Raw genomic sequence first — 12,228 nt, 5'->3', positions numbered from 1 at the left:
GAAGGGGCATTGGTGTTTCTTTTTCTTCCTCGATGGCAAAGAATACGGTGTCCAGAAACGTCTGAACCATTGCTGCTGGAGATGTTTAATTCTCCTGAAATCACCGAGAAAAATGATATCGGGCGTTGATTTGTTGGCAGCAAGATGAACTTGTACGTGATTCTGTGATACAATGGGCAAAGCAATAACATGCTCTGTTTCAAGACATTGACGAACTTTTAAAAAAGAAAGCAAGAAAGAAATTAACGAACTGTATTGCCATGTAGAAATAAATGATAGGAGCTCAAATACGCAGTCCATTTAAAACAACTGGTTAAGAACGAAGCAGCAGCCAACGGCAATTGATGGCTTTGATTATGTACAAAGGTATAATGCTACTTACGGACGATGTGTTGTTATTGCTTCGATCGAAAGCCGCCTTGTCCAAGAAGAATGTCCCAAGTGTGTGGGCGTTGTTGGTAACTTCACGGCGAGAAACCTTGAGACAGCCAAGAATCTAGAATCTTAAGAATCCATGACAAAGGGTTTCCATTACTTGACATGAAAGTTTCTCAAAAATTGTGCCCTCGGTCATTCCCTCAAATACCAAAGTCGCTTCGTCTCTGTTCTTCGATCTCAACCCGCCATTTGCGTCAATTGCAGCGGAACGCCTCTTCCTTCAACATGGAACCAGAAAAGGGCAAACAGTCTTCCCACAAAACCCCATACACTGAACTCGAGCAAGTTAACTCTGATTTCACCCTGGCAATCGCTTTGCAAGAGCAAGAGGGAACCTTCACAATGCTTGACACCATGGACAGCGAAGAAAGCAGCAATGGAGATGAAAGCGAGTCCTCTTTCGAAGACGATGAAGATGAAGATGCTGACTTTTCCGAGAGCCAAGAATTCGAATTTGGAGACCTTCAGTTTCTTGAGGGCGAAGGAAGCAATGATGAGGACATGGAAGAAGATGAGATCGATCCGGATGAAATGTCCTACGAAGAGTTGATTGAGTTGGCGGAGTTCATAGGAGAAGAGAGGAAAGGATTGCCAGCAAATGAAATCCCTTCCTGTCTGCATCCTTACACTTGCCATTTTGCAGAAAACAAGACAGGAACAGATCGCTGTGTGATATGTCAGGTTGAATACGAAGAAGGTGAAGCACTGATGGCACTTCATTGTGAGCACCCTTATCATTCAGATTGCATCATCAAGTGGCTTCAGATTAAGAAGGTTTGTCCAATTTGTAGCTCTGAAGTCTCCACTCCAAAAGTGGCTGATAAGAACCCTTGATTGCACCACATAGGTAATTTGTAAATGTATATATTTCAGAAAATAACTACAAGAAGCAGCAAAGCTATCAGAACATTACATGGAAAATGGGTAGTCACAGAAATTTAATGTTAAAAACACAATTTAATATTCTTTATGTGTTACTTATTTCTGTGTTTGTCTACACTCGATGTCTACCCCATAATTGTCAGATTATTGTCTAATATTAAAATATTCATCAATTAATTGCACCCGGTACATTTTCCCTTTGTTTTTTTCGGTTTTTTTCCTTCTGTTTAAGTTTCCCTTTTTCCGGAACACTTGCTTCATTTCAGAATTAAGATATGAAATAAATTTGCGGAGAAATCAATGTGTTCTTATTAAGCTGTTATAAGAAAGAATTTTACTACATGGCTAGGTTCCAGCATCGTCGAGGATGAAACTCATTATTTACATACGTGAAAAAGACGCGCACGCGTGTATGCATATCACTCGTATTAAGCGCACGTTTGGAAAGTTTATATGGAAAAACCCTTCAACAGGAGCTTTAAAGTGGTTTTTACAGTTGGTGTTAGTAAGAGTATTTACATAATATTCATGTTCTGTTCTCATTAATTAAACTGTTGAGAGAGTGTTTATTGTGCGGCTGAACGTACTCCATCCTCACTGAAATGTATTTGTATAACATTATTTCACCATTTTAATTTAATACTATATCTATATTCGCATGAAGGGTTTCCCATTTGCTATTCAGAGATTATGTCTCAATGGTTATCTAAATACATATCACCTAAGATAATAAGCTGCACATGTTGGTTTTGCTCATTAGTATCTGTTTGAAGAGCACACATGAAAATGTGTTGTGCTTCCTGTATCTATGGAGGCTGTCAGGCTGCAACTTGCGAAAAGGGCTTAAGTTCAATAATAAAACTCCAACTTCCAGAGAAAGAATAATATATTACTTATCCGGTCCTTAATATAAGACTCATTTAACTAATTTGATTAAATTAAGAAAGTTATGTAAGTTAGTTAATTATTAAAAAAAATGACATATTTTTTCTAAAATACCATAATTATCTTTTTTAATACCCCATGTATCTCTTCCACTTGATTATGGTTGAGGGAGTATCTATAGGGGTAATTTAGAGAAAACTGATAAATATGAGAAATAAGTCTTATATTTAGGACCAAAACTAACTCAACAATTAGCTCCTATATTAAGGACCAGAGGAGTATATTTTTCTAATATTTGGCGTGATCATTAAGAAAGAAGATATTTTCGTATCTCAAAATACGCGTGCAGCAGCACACAAGTTGCTGCAAGTCTTCTGGTCTCCTGCTTTGCGCAGTATCTTATGTAGCGGAAATTTGTTAACAACGTCGACTTCCTATAGTCCGAAGTCACTTTTAGTTTAAATAAAAAATCATATTTACCACAAAATTAACTAACTAACTAACTAATTAATGAAAAGCGGAATGAATTGAAGCAATTTTATAAACATTTTTGGTGGCACTCATTACCGCTATGTCGGTCGAGTTATAATCAATCACATTCAGGCTAAGACCAATTAAAATCCAGAAGTCAAGAAGCCATGTTCATTATAGTTGATGACAAAATAACTGATAGGAGAATATATAGAACAAGTAATAAGAGAGCTTTTAAGCTTTGATGAACAACACAACGCCATGTTTGCTTTTACTATTGAAGTTGCTAAAAAGCGAATAAAAAAGGAACAATGTGAAAGCAAGTGGTAATTTGAGGCTCTTATGGCGGCTATATACAGTACACCCTTTATAAATTATAATCCTTCCAGAATTAGAGTTTTGTAGCTCAGAAAAAATTGACGGCACACTACCATGGATGTTGGCGCCTCTTCTCTTTTACCTTACCTTTAAAGTTCTCTTTCTAGATATAGTGGCGCTTTCACCAAAGTTGTGTTTGGGTAAAAACAAAAGCACCAGCCGGAAACACCAACGTGTTCAATTCATTTAGACATGATGCCAAACGCATCGGCATCTCTCAGATGAACATTATCATTGGGAATGAACGAAAGAATCTTCAGCAATTGAAACCAAAGGTCAAGCCAACCCATTAGCCTGCCTCCTTTTTTATTAGGTCCAAGTTTAGTGGGTTTATTAGTGTTCGCGTGATTGATTACGCCCCAAAATCATCTTCTTTACCATGAACCGTGCCAGTTCTGGTTTAATCATGAATGACACAGCAAAGCTCTTTAATTATTATACTTCTTTTTAATACGGGTAAAAGATGTTCCCCACTAACTCTAAAGTTATGTTGTTCACTGATGGTATAATAATAGTAGTAAAACGCATCGACCGGGCTAATGACATTGGTAAGTTTGGCGTCGTCTTTTTCTACCGACATATGATTGCGAGGGTGAAAGCATTCCTTGCAGACACGGGATGGCGATGGCTGGATGAGTTGAAGTGCATGTGCGTTGAATTGTTGCAGGGCAACAACTACCTCCGGTACTTAATTTTTATTTTAGTTTTAAATATAAAATTTCAATTCGTTCTGTCTCACATTTGTATATTTTTTTCTAAAGTAGTCCTTTTAATGATAGTAGTTCTAACTAATATTAATTGATTAGTAAAGATATTTTAAGAAAGACAATACCTATTTATTACAAATAACTAAGTTAATTTATTTTCTTAATGTTTTCAAATTAATGAACTAGTTTTTATATTTAGGTTCGAAAATAGTAGTTCCGACTACTCTATTCTGATTACGACCATCACATTTCCTTTCACCACCTAATTTCACTCACGCCTCCTATTGTCGATGTCAATCAGTTGATACATGCGGGTGTAGGGGCCGCGGATAAAACGGCTTGTGGGGGCGCAATTAAAACGGCTACGCATTTTCTTTCCCGGTATGAACTTTATATGAACATATATAAAACGGCTGCCCTTCACAAGCACAACAGTGAAGCACGTAAATCAGGGGCCATTCATCAACGCGTATTTAGTAGTAATACAAGAGATGGTGTGATGATTGTTTTGAAAGGAATGAAATTAATTTGAAGGAGCAATAAAAATTGAACCAAAAATTAAAGGCCGGGGGGGGGGGGGAGAAAGAGAAGTAGATAGGGCATGGGAATTTCGGCGGGGGGCAAAAGCTATAGGATAAAGGAATAGAATAAAGGGGGGAAATGGGAGTAGTGGAAATTGAAAGCCGTCCCCCTCGGGTTACATTCGCCGGAAACCCCCATCGTAAAATGTTATGTGGACGGGGCAAGGTGCGATTTCTGAACTCTTATCTCCCACAGTTCCCAACGCCACTCGCGACTAGCAACAACCCAACACCGAAAGTGAGGCGGCACCCTCCATCTCATCTTCATCCACATCCACATCCTCCCTTATGGTCTTTACCTTCTGTGAAATTATAACTTCATCCCACAACACCACTTTAGCGTAAAATCCCCTTGCTCATGTGGTTTTTAACCTCTCAAGGTCCCCCCATACTGTTCAACGTACTGGCTATATAGTGACTCAGCCTGTCAGCCACCCCCAAAAAAGGAAAAAGAAAAAAACTAAAAGTGGTTGTGGATTAATTATCACGATTTGGGGTGATCACATAACATCCTCCCCGGGCTAGCTCCACACTATTCCACGACTTTCATTTCATGTTCCATCCGTTTCTGCGGCCTACGTAAGCAGTGACCAAATCATGTGGGCTATACGCACATGCACTCTCCCCTCACTTCCTTCCCCGCCACGTGTTGACCTCCCTCACCACCGCCCCTTGCCTATCTCCCACGTGTTCCCCCCACCTTCCTTCCTGTCCTATATATACCCTCCCCTCCCCTTGGTTTCGAGTTTCAACCTTCACCAATATGGCCGCAGCCGCACAGCTTCACTTGCCCCCCGGCTTCCGATTCCATCCCACCGACGACGAGCTCGTCTTGCACTATCTCTGCCCTAAATCTGCCTCCCGCCCCCTCTCCGTTCCCATCATCGCCGAAGTCGACCTTTACCAGTACGACCCTTGGGACCTCCCCGGTACTCTTCTCCTTCTGCTCGTCCGTCTGTATATCTGTATATTCCCAACTTAACTGGTATTGATGAATTGTTAACTCCTTGCAGGCAAGGCTTTGTACGGAGAGAAGGAGTGGTACTTCTTCTCGCCCAGGAACCGCAAATATCCCAACGGTTCCAGACCAAACCGTGCCGCCGGCACTGGCTACTGGAAGGCTACCGGAGCCGATAAACCCATCGGACACCCCAAACCGGTGGGGATCAAGAAGGCTCTGGTTTTCTACGCGGGGAAAGCGCCCAAAGGAGAGAAAACCAATTGGATTATGCATGAGTATCGTCTGGCCGACGTGGATCGCTCTGCCCGCACAAACAGCACCTTAAGGGTACGTACTGTTATCCCATACGCTCCTTTCGATTTTTCAACATTAGCTATATTGGTAGGGGCATAACGGACATTCCATCATGGGGCCGGGTGCCGAGGGGCTTGCCTTGAAATGACCATTTTGGGTTTGGCTGCCTCGAATCATCCATTGGCCATCGGGGCCACGCATGCATCTTAGGCTGCGGGCTGTGATAAGTCGTCGAGGTCCACCAATGACGGCTGGTGAAAACGATGTCAAATAATGGACGATCCAAATGAACCTTCCCCAGTTCAAACGTTATAACGACGTCACCCGCAAACTAGCGGTATCATATTGTTTTGGGCCCAGATAGTCTCCTTGATAAACAATACCAATATTCTAATTATTAGCGCCCCATTATTACTTTTCTACTTGAAGAAAATTATATTTGTCTTTATCTCTTTGGCCTGTACGTAGCTAGAGGAATCCAAATTTTCATTTTGTGAGGACGCATATGATTACCGACATAATAATGAATCCCGTGTCTGTGATCTTGCAGCTGGATGATTGGGTGCTTTGCCGAATATACAACAAGAAGGGCATCATTGAGAAACATCCCGCTGCTGGCGGCCGTAAAATTGAGTGGTCAGGAATCGAGGACAAGAAGCCGGAAAATGTGTCTCGTGGTGTTGGTATTCCCGGCCGGCATCCTCCTCATGCTCCGTCTCCTCCCGTGACCGATTACTTGTACTTCGACAAGTCGGATTCAGTCCCGAAGCTGCACACGGAGTCGAGCGGCGGCTCCGAGCATGTGGTATCGCCGGAGTTTGCGAGCGAGGTGCAGAGCGAACCCAAGTGGAATGAATGGGAAACGAACGTTGGGTTCCCATATAATTACGCGGGCGCCACCATGAACCATGGTTTCGAGCCTCAGACTCAGTTGATGCAGAGCAATAACCAGATGTCGACGTTGCAGGATATTTTCACGTACTTTCAGAAGCCCTTCTGAGTGAATGGTAATGGAGTGATCATAGATGCATCCAGCAGGGAAGCAAATTTGCTGTGGCTTCATCATCGCACGGCAGCACGAGACAGAAGGAGGTCCATGAGTGTGTCTGTGCGGTCGTGTACATAGGTGATTGTTTTCACCAAAGACAGACTGGGATGGATGGGGAAGAAGGTGGAAACTGCATGTGAGGGAATATTGAGCGTAGCAGGAGCATTATTATGCGTCCATTGTATTTTTTCGTTGAAGTGCAAGGGGGCTTGCAAGTTGACGCGTCTCTCTAGCTGAGGGACTGACCATGTTTATATATACTAGTAGCTTGTACGTACGTACGCAGGCTGCTATATATATATGGAGTGTCACTAGCCAGCTTTGGACTGTACTAATATCCCGTAGTTCATTTTCCATATAAATTATAATCATTTACTGAAAGTAACCCTCTTATAAACCTTTATATTTAAGAGAAAAAACAATTTTAAGTATTATTTTACGAAGCTATAAAAAATATTCGATATTCACGAGTTCTTATGATGAACTTTGAATCCCCCCCCCTCTTCCATACTGTTAGCTCGGCCCCTAATTTGCTACTTTCATATTCATATTTTTATGAATCCCATGATCCATAAACGGGCATTCTCAAATTCATATATCAGTGTTTATGGTATGTTGTTGAGAATAGATAAAACCTGATTCCTTCGCAAGTGACCCAGCGGCACAGGTGCTTAGACGTAGCATTAGGCACTTGAACGATATATAGCATATTTAACGTGGCTAGTTTGGTCATTTTCAGGCACCCGTGGTTTCACGGAGCTTTCACTGTCAAACCAAGCTTGCTTGTAGTCACATACCTCATTCGCCAAGATAACGACGACATCAGGGACTGAGATTAAAAAGAAAAAAACGCAGATGATTGGAGAGGCCGATATCGCATATATTTAGATGAAGCCGTAAGAAGGCTAAACCCATGATAAAGTAGAATATATTCAGCAGTGAATATGTCGACAAAAATACCCGCTGCATTAAAATTTTGAAATGACTCATCCTCCAAAACGCGAGCCAACTCATCCCATATTAAAAGATTAATTCTTTTTGTACAGCTTGAGATTCTTGCCATCACAGTGACGGTATCAAACATCCCTAACCAAGAACGTAATAGCAATACCAATCCCAAGCTTTCAAGTTAATTAGCAGCCGCAACCAGTGCAGACCTAGCACGTGTGAAAGAAGCAATAACCGATCCCAGCTGCAGCTTATCATTGCACCCAAAACTCAATCTGTACCTGCATGAACAGACATCTCCATTATCATAAGCGATCATCTCAGGCATATAAATAATCGATGGCCAATATAAATTAATCCTGGAAAATGCAAGGGAGCGACTAAAGTATCACAATACGCGTGGCTCAGATATGAGTAACCTTTCTTTCAAGTGTTGCCATCTATTTGTCAAATTAGGGGAAAGGAAGATAGTACGCAGAAAAATAGGACATGAATACATACTCTATGTCAGCCAAATCATTCACCAGCTGCACTCGAACGCTTGGGGGCATCTTAATCTTAAAAACGAACCTGTGATAACGATACAGAGAAATCAAGATCATAAAAAGAAATGTCAAGAAGTTAAACAGTTGGCATGATGCATAAGGCTTACGTTGTGACCTCTCTCACAATATCCACCAGCGCCAATCCTTTTCTTGTCTTGATTTCATATATTCCTATAGGAAGTTATGCAAACAAAATATAAGTAAATTGCTTAGTGACATTAAATGAAAAAAAAAATGACATCAAAAGAAGTAATAAATCAACTTAATACTTTTAAAACTATCTGCAAATTGTTCATTCAGAAGCCAATAAGAGATTTGCTCAATGTCTTTGGGTAATGGGTTTCCAGTACAAAGATAAACAGCTTCTTCTGTTATCTGCTGAGAAGCCATATGCGTTGACTGCAAACATGAAGCGACAAAATGCGTCATCAAGGATCCATTGGTACAAATAATCCAGAACATACCCTTTGATAACATCATTTCCACAGTAGCAAGTTGATAGGAGTCCTAGGCATTTGGATAGACATTTGGATGCCTTAAATTGTCATGTTGCTATGTTTTCAAATCCATGTCCCTATCAACTTTGGTGCTTATTCAATCATATTCAGTTTTCCTCCATTTCCTATATACACTCCAAAGTCCAAATACAGCATGTTCTATAGAAGTATGCCTAAATATCAAAAACGGAGAAATAGCCTACTAGGTTTGAGGTTGAGGATATTCAAGAATTTGGTGTAGATTGCTGAAATACTCCCAGATAAAATTTGATCAAATATAACAGCTGTAGTTACTTCTTAAATCCAACCTGCAAAATGTTCAAAGCCTTTCTCATATCTCCATTACAGAGCCGAACAAGTGCTGCTAAACCGCTTTCTGTAACATCAAGCCTAGTAAAATTACATAACAGAAATCATCATATTGGAAGTTACTTCAATCATGTGCGGACAAGTAGTAATCACATCAAATGAAATGGCAGTAGCAGCGTCTGCTATGCTATGATGATGAAAGTACGAAAGTACATTTTCCCATACTATTCCACCCATTGCCCTAACCTCCAAGATACTTATCAAAGAAGAAACAGTATTTGTTGAAAAAGTTCCCCCAGAATGAACTGGCAGCCCAGAAGAGCAGTGAGTTTCCTTCCTCATGAGAGCTTTAGGACAGCTGTATACCAATATGCATATATGGTAACGGAGATGATGATACTTACCCTTCAGCCTTAACAATATGCTTCAATCTCTCAGTAATATGGACAGCATCGAGAGGGGCAAACCGAAATCGAGTGCATCTTGATTGCAGTGCTGGAATAATCTTGTTTACATGATTACAGATGAGTGCAAACCTAGTATTTTTTGTATATTTCTCAATCACTGCAACAAACGATGAAGGGTATTATAACACAACAAAATGGCTTTAGCTCTGCAATACAGACAGTAGCTATACCTCTACGCAATGCAAACTGTGCATCCTTTGTCATTGCATCTGCCTCATCTAACAAGACCAACTTTACAGAGGACTTGACTCTGTAAAACAAGGACCATTCGTTCATCAGCTAAGACCAAAAACTGGCAATTTCAGCATCATAGTCATGCCATGACATGTAGTTTTCACAATCAAATGTGCAAAAGAAGACACAGAAAAACAATTCACGCCTCATATAACACAAAATATTCCACATGATGGCAGCTGATTATATATATTTACACTGTGAATCAGGGCATTTACCACACTACAAAGGAATTATTTCTACTCCAAACACAAAATAGTAAATCAAAACCATACAGAACAGTATTTAAGCAAGAAGTAGGATGCAGATAATGAAAACAACCCAAATGAGAAGCTCTGGGTGCTAGCAAAATCTTGTATCTGTTGGCGTACGATATCAATTCCCCTGTCATCTGATGCATTGAGCTCCAAAATCATGTTTTGGTATTGTGCCCCATATAGTTTGCGGGCCACAGCAAGAATAGTTGATGTTTTGCCCGTGCCTGGAGGGCCGTACAATAGAAGATGGGGTAATCTGTTCTCAGAAGTCAGCCTATCAACTATTGAACAACAAACAAATAATGAGTAAAAAACAATGAGTCAGTAACTAGAACTAATGAAGTCATGATGAGAGTAAGAATCTTATGATAGATATGGACTCGAAGCAGACAATGATAATAGCAGCATATTACAAATCCTCTTTCTTTCCGAGCAAAAAGACACAAAGGAAAACACCAGAATCACTCCTACAAAAATTATACAGTAACATAACACGCGATTAGGTAATTACACTCTAGTCCCTTCCTCCCTTCCCATGTGGTAGCAACCCAAGATATCCAAACAAAAATTCCAATGAGGATTTAAATATATGTTTCATGGTGATAATTATGCAATACGAGCAAAACCCTAGAAACAAAATGGACGGGACAAATTTTTCTCAGATTAGGAAATCTAATCCCATAAATCATAAAAAATTATGGATTGGGCCGGTTAAGGAAGAAATTTTCTTTGAGATTGTTTCGGCCAGAAACAGAAAAAGACAATAAATTTCACAACCAGTATCATAAACCCTAGAGCTTAAAGGAGAACGGAAAGGAGGCGTTGAGTCGTACTGGTATCGACAATGTCGCGATGTGCGGCAACGTCGTCGAGGCATTTAGGGCGGTACTTTTCAACCCACGGAGTATCCTTGCTGGCGGGTGGATTGCCGGCAACGACCACGCTTTTGCCCTTGTTGGGTATGGCAGAGAAGTTGTTATCATCGTCGTCAATGAGCATGGGAGAGGTTGTCTCCGCCATAGTTAGTGCTGCACTTTGCTTTTTCTTAGCAGGAGCTGAAGTGAAATTCAGAGACGAAGCTCAATTTTTTTTTTTTTGGGCCAACGACGACGCTCAAGGTTGATGGCGCCAAATGGCAATTCCAAAACGGGCGCGCGGACTGAAAATAAATAACAATATATTGTGATATTTATAATAAATTTAATATACATTTCGTTGCAGTCTCGTTTTGTTTAAAAAACGTCACAGTTAACAATAACATATACTCTTCCGGTCATTCATATAATACCTAATTCTTGAGTTGTTTTTTGTCCTAAATATAAGACTCATTTTTTATATTTATCAATTTTCTCTAAATTATCCCTATGATACTCCTCAACCATAATCAAGCAAAAGAAGGAGAGGAGGCATTAAGAAAGATGATAATGGTGTTTTAGAAAAAATATGTCATTTTTCTTATAATTAACTAACTTACCTAACTTCTTTAATCTAATCAAATTAGTTAAATAAATCTTATATTAAAGACCGGACGTGTAACTTACATAAATGTAAAAGATTCCGATTCCTTGCATTTGTATTCTTATTTTTGTTCTCGTCCTATAATTCTGACAGGGTATAACCTTGGAGATCCAGGTCTCTCAACGGAGAACCTATGTGTACTGTATGAAAAACGAGTTTACTCAAAAGAGAAAAGGAAAAATTATAGAGGCAAAATATACATTACAGAGGCTCAACGAAAAGCGAATTCAAATGAACATTTTCAACGCAAACAAAAAATGGGGGGATCCTTTTCAAGGAGGGAGGATGGACGAAAAACATAACCCTTCTCCTCTTTTTCATCAATCAGAATATTAATTCATTTCCATTTTGATTTGACTTTTAAAGTATCAAAGCGCAGTGACCAGTTCTTAACCCGCATACTGGACATAAAACGACCTTCTGATCTTAGAAAACACCACCATGACGTCCAATCTACTCCTATAACGTTGCACTTTAGATCCTATTTGAATATAACATGCCAAGTAGACAATAGATCGATTTTGGAGCCAGAGCTGGCTGGGTACTTGGGTCCGCATATTAGAATGATCCAGCAAATGGCGCGATTTTGCCAAGACAACCATTTCTTTTTTCTAATCGTCGATTCCTCTGTTTATGACAGACAAACGGTGGCATTAGTTTAACAAATTAACAGATTTCTTTAGCTAGTATGGGCTGAACCTCGCATCTCCCAAGAAGACCAACAGCGACGCTCACGTAAAGAAACAAAGTCACCATTACTAGTTTAGTACAGTGCACACTGTTCCTGAATTCTGACATTTTGCGCCAA

The 12,228-nt window shown here is 40.1% G+C and overlaps 3 protein-coding genes across 3 annotated transcripts; 2 read left to right on the top strand and 1 right to left on the bottom strand.

Moving 5' to 3' along the window:
• The first annotated feature begins 287 nt into the window (after window positions 1–287).
• On the top strand, window positions 288–1,297 carry LOC114731949 (E3 ubiquitin ligase BIG BROTHER-related-like). The gene has a single exon (XM_028919213.1). The coding sequence runs from the start codon at window positions 541–543 to the stop codon at window positions 1,270–1,272; it is 732 nt and encodes a 243-aa protein (XP_028775046.1). The 5' UTR covers window positions 288–540; the 3' UTR covers window positions 1,273–1,297.
• A 3,793-nt stretch (window positions 1,298–5,090) lies between these two features.
• LOC114731964 (NAC domain-containing protein 2) lies at window positions 5,091–6,922 on the top strand. Its single transcript, XM_028919232.1, has 3 exons — window positions 5,091–5,271; window positions 5,356–5,630; window positions 6,148–6,922. Exons 1-3 carry the CDS (start codon window positions 5,106–5,108, stop codon window positions 6,595–6,597), a joined length of 891 nt encoding a protein of 296 aa, XP_028775065.1. The 5' UTR covers window positions 5,091–5,105; the 3' UTR covers window positions 6,598–6,922.
• Window positions 6,923–7,504: 582 nt separating this feature from the next.
• On the bottom strand, window positions 7,505–10,999 carry LOC114731963 (replication factor C subunit 5-like). Its single transcript, XM_028919231.1, has 9 exons — window positions 10,736–10,999; window positions 9,967–10,183; window positions 9,582–9,661; window positions 9,349–9,508; window positions 8,944–9,025; window positions 8,408–8,537; window positions 8,246–8,309; window positions 8,095–8,163; window positions 7,505–7,874 (listed from the first exon to the last, which is right to left on the bottom strand). Exons 1-9 carry the CDS (start codon window positions 10,920–10,922, stop codon window positions 7,775–7,777), a joined length of 1,089 nt encoding a protein of 362 aa, XP_028775064.1. The 5' UTR covers window positions 10,923–10,999; the 3' UTR covers window positions 7,505–7,774.
• Window positions 11,000–12,228: the final 1,229 nt, after the last annotated feature.

This window comes from Neltuma alba, unplaced genomic scaffold (assembly GCF_004799145.2).
Source record: "Neltuma alba isolate B1F8T4 unplaced genomic scaffold, ASM479914v2 tig00012865_pilon, whole genome shotgun sequence".
Lineage (NCBI taxonomy): Eukaryota > Viridiplantae > Streptophyta > Magnoliopsida > Fabales > Fabaceae > Neltuma > Neltuma alba.
This window is presented reverse-complemented; position numbering and strand designations above follow the sequence as displayed.

Bases quoted from the DNA above. Each gene is read 5' to 3' on its own strand.
- LOC114731949 (XM_028919213.1), top strand. From the start codon at position 541: ATGAAAGTTTCTCAAAAATTGTGCCCTCGGTCATTCCCTCAAATACCA.
- LOC114731964 (XM_028919232.1), top strand. From the start codon at position 5,106: ATGGCCGCAGCCGCACAGCTTCACTTGCCCCCCGGCTTCCGATTCCAT. The intron at 5,272-5,355 runs GTACTCTTCTCC...AACTCCTTGCAG, and splicing joins CGACCCTTGGGACCTCCCCG to GCAAGGCTTTGTACGGAGAG. The intron at 5,631-6,147 runs GTACGTACTGTT...GTGATCTTGCAG, and splicing joins GCACAAACAGCACCTTAAGG to CTGGATGATTGGGTGCTTTG.
- LOC114731963 (XM_028919231.1), bottom strand. From the start codon at position 10,922: ATGGCGGAGACAACCTCTCCCATGCTCATTGACGACGATGATAACAAC. The intron at 9,662-9,966 runs GTTGTTTTCATT...CTTGTTTTACAG, and splicing joins ACCCAGAGCTTCTCATTTGG to AGTCAAGTCCTCTGTAAAGT. The intron at 9,026-9,348 runs GTAAGTATCATC...TAATTTTACTAG, and splicing joins CATATTGTTAAGGCTGAAGG to GCTTGATGTTACAGAAAGCG.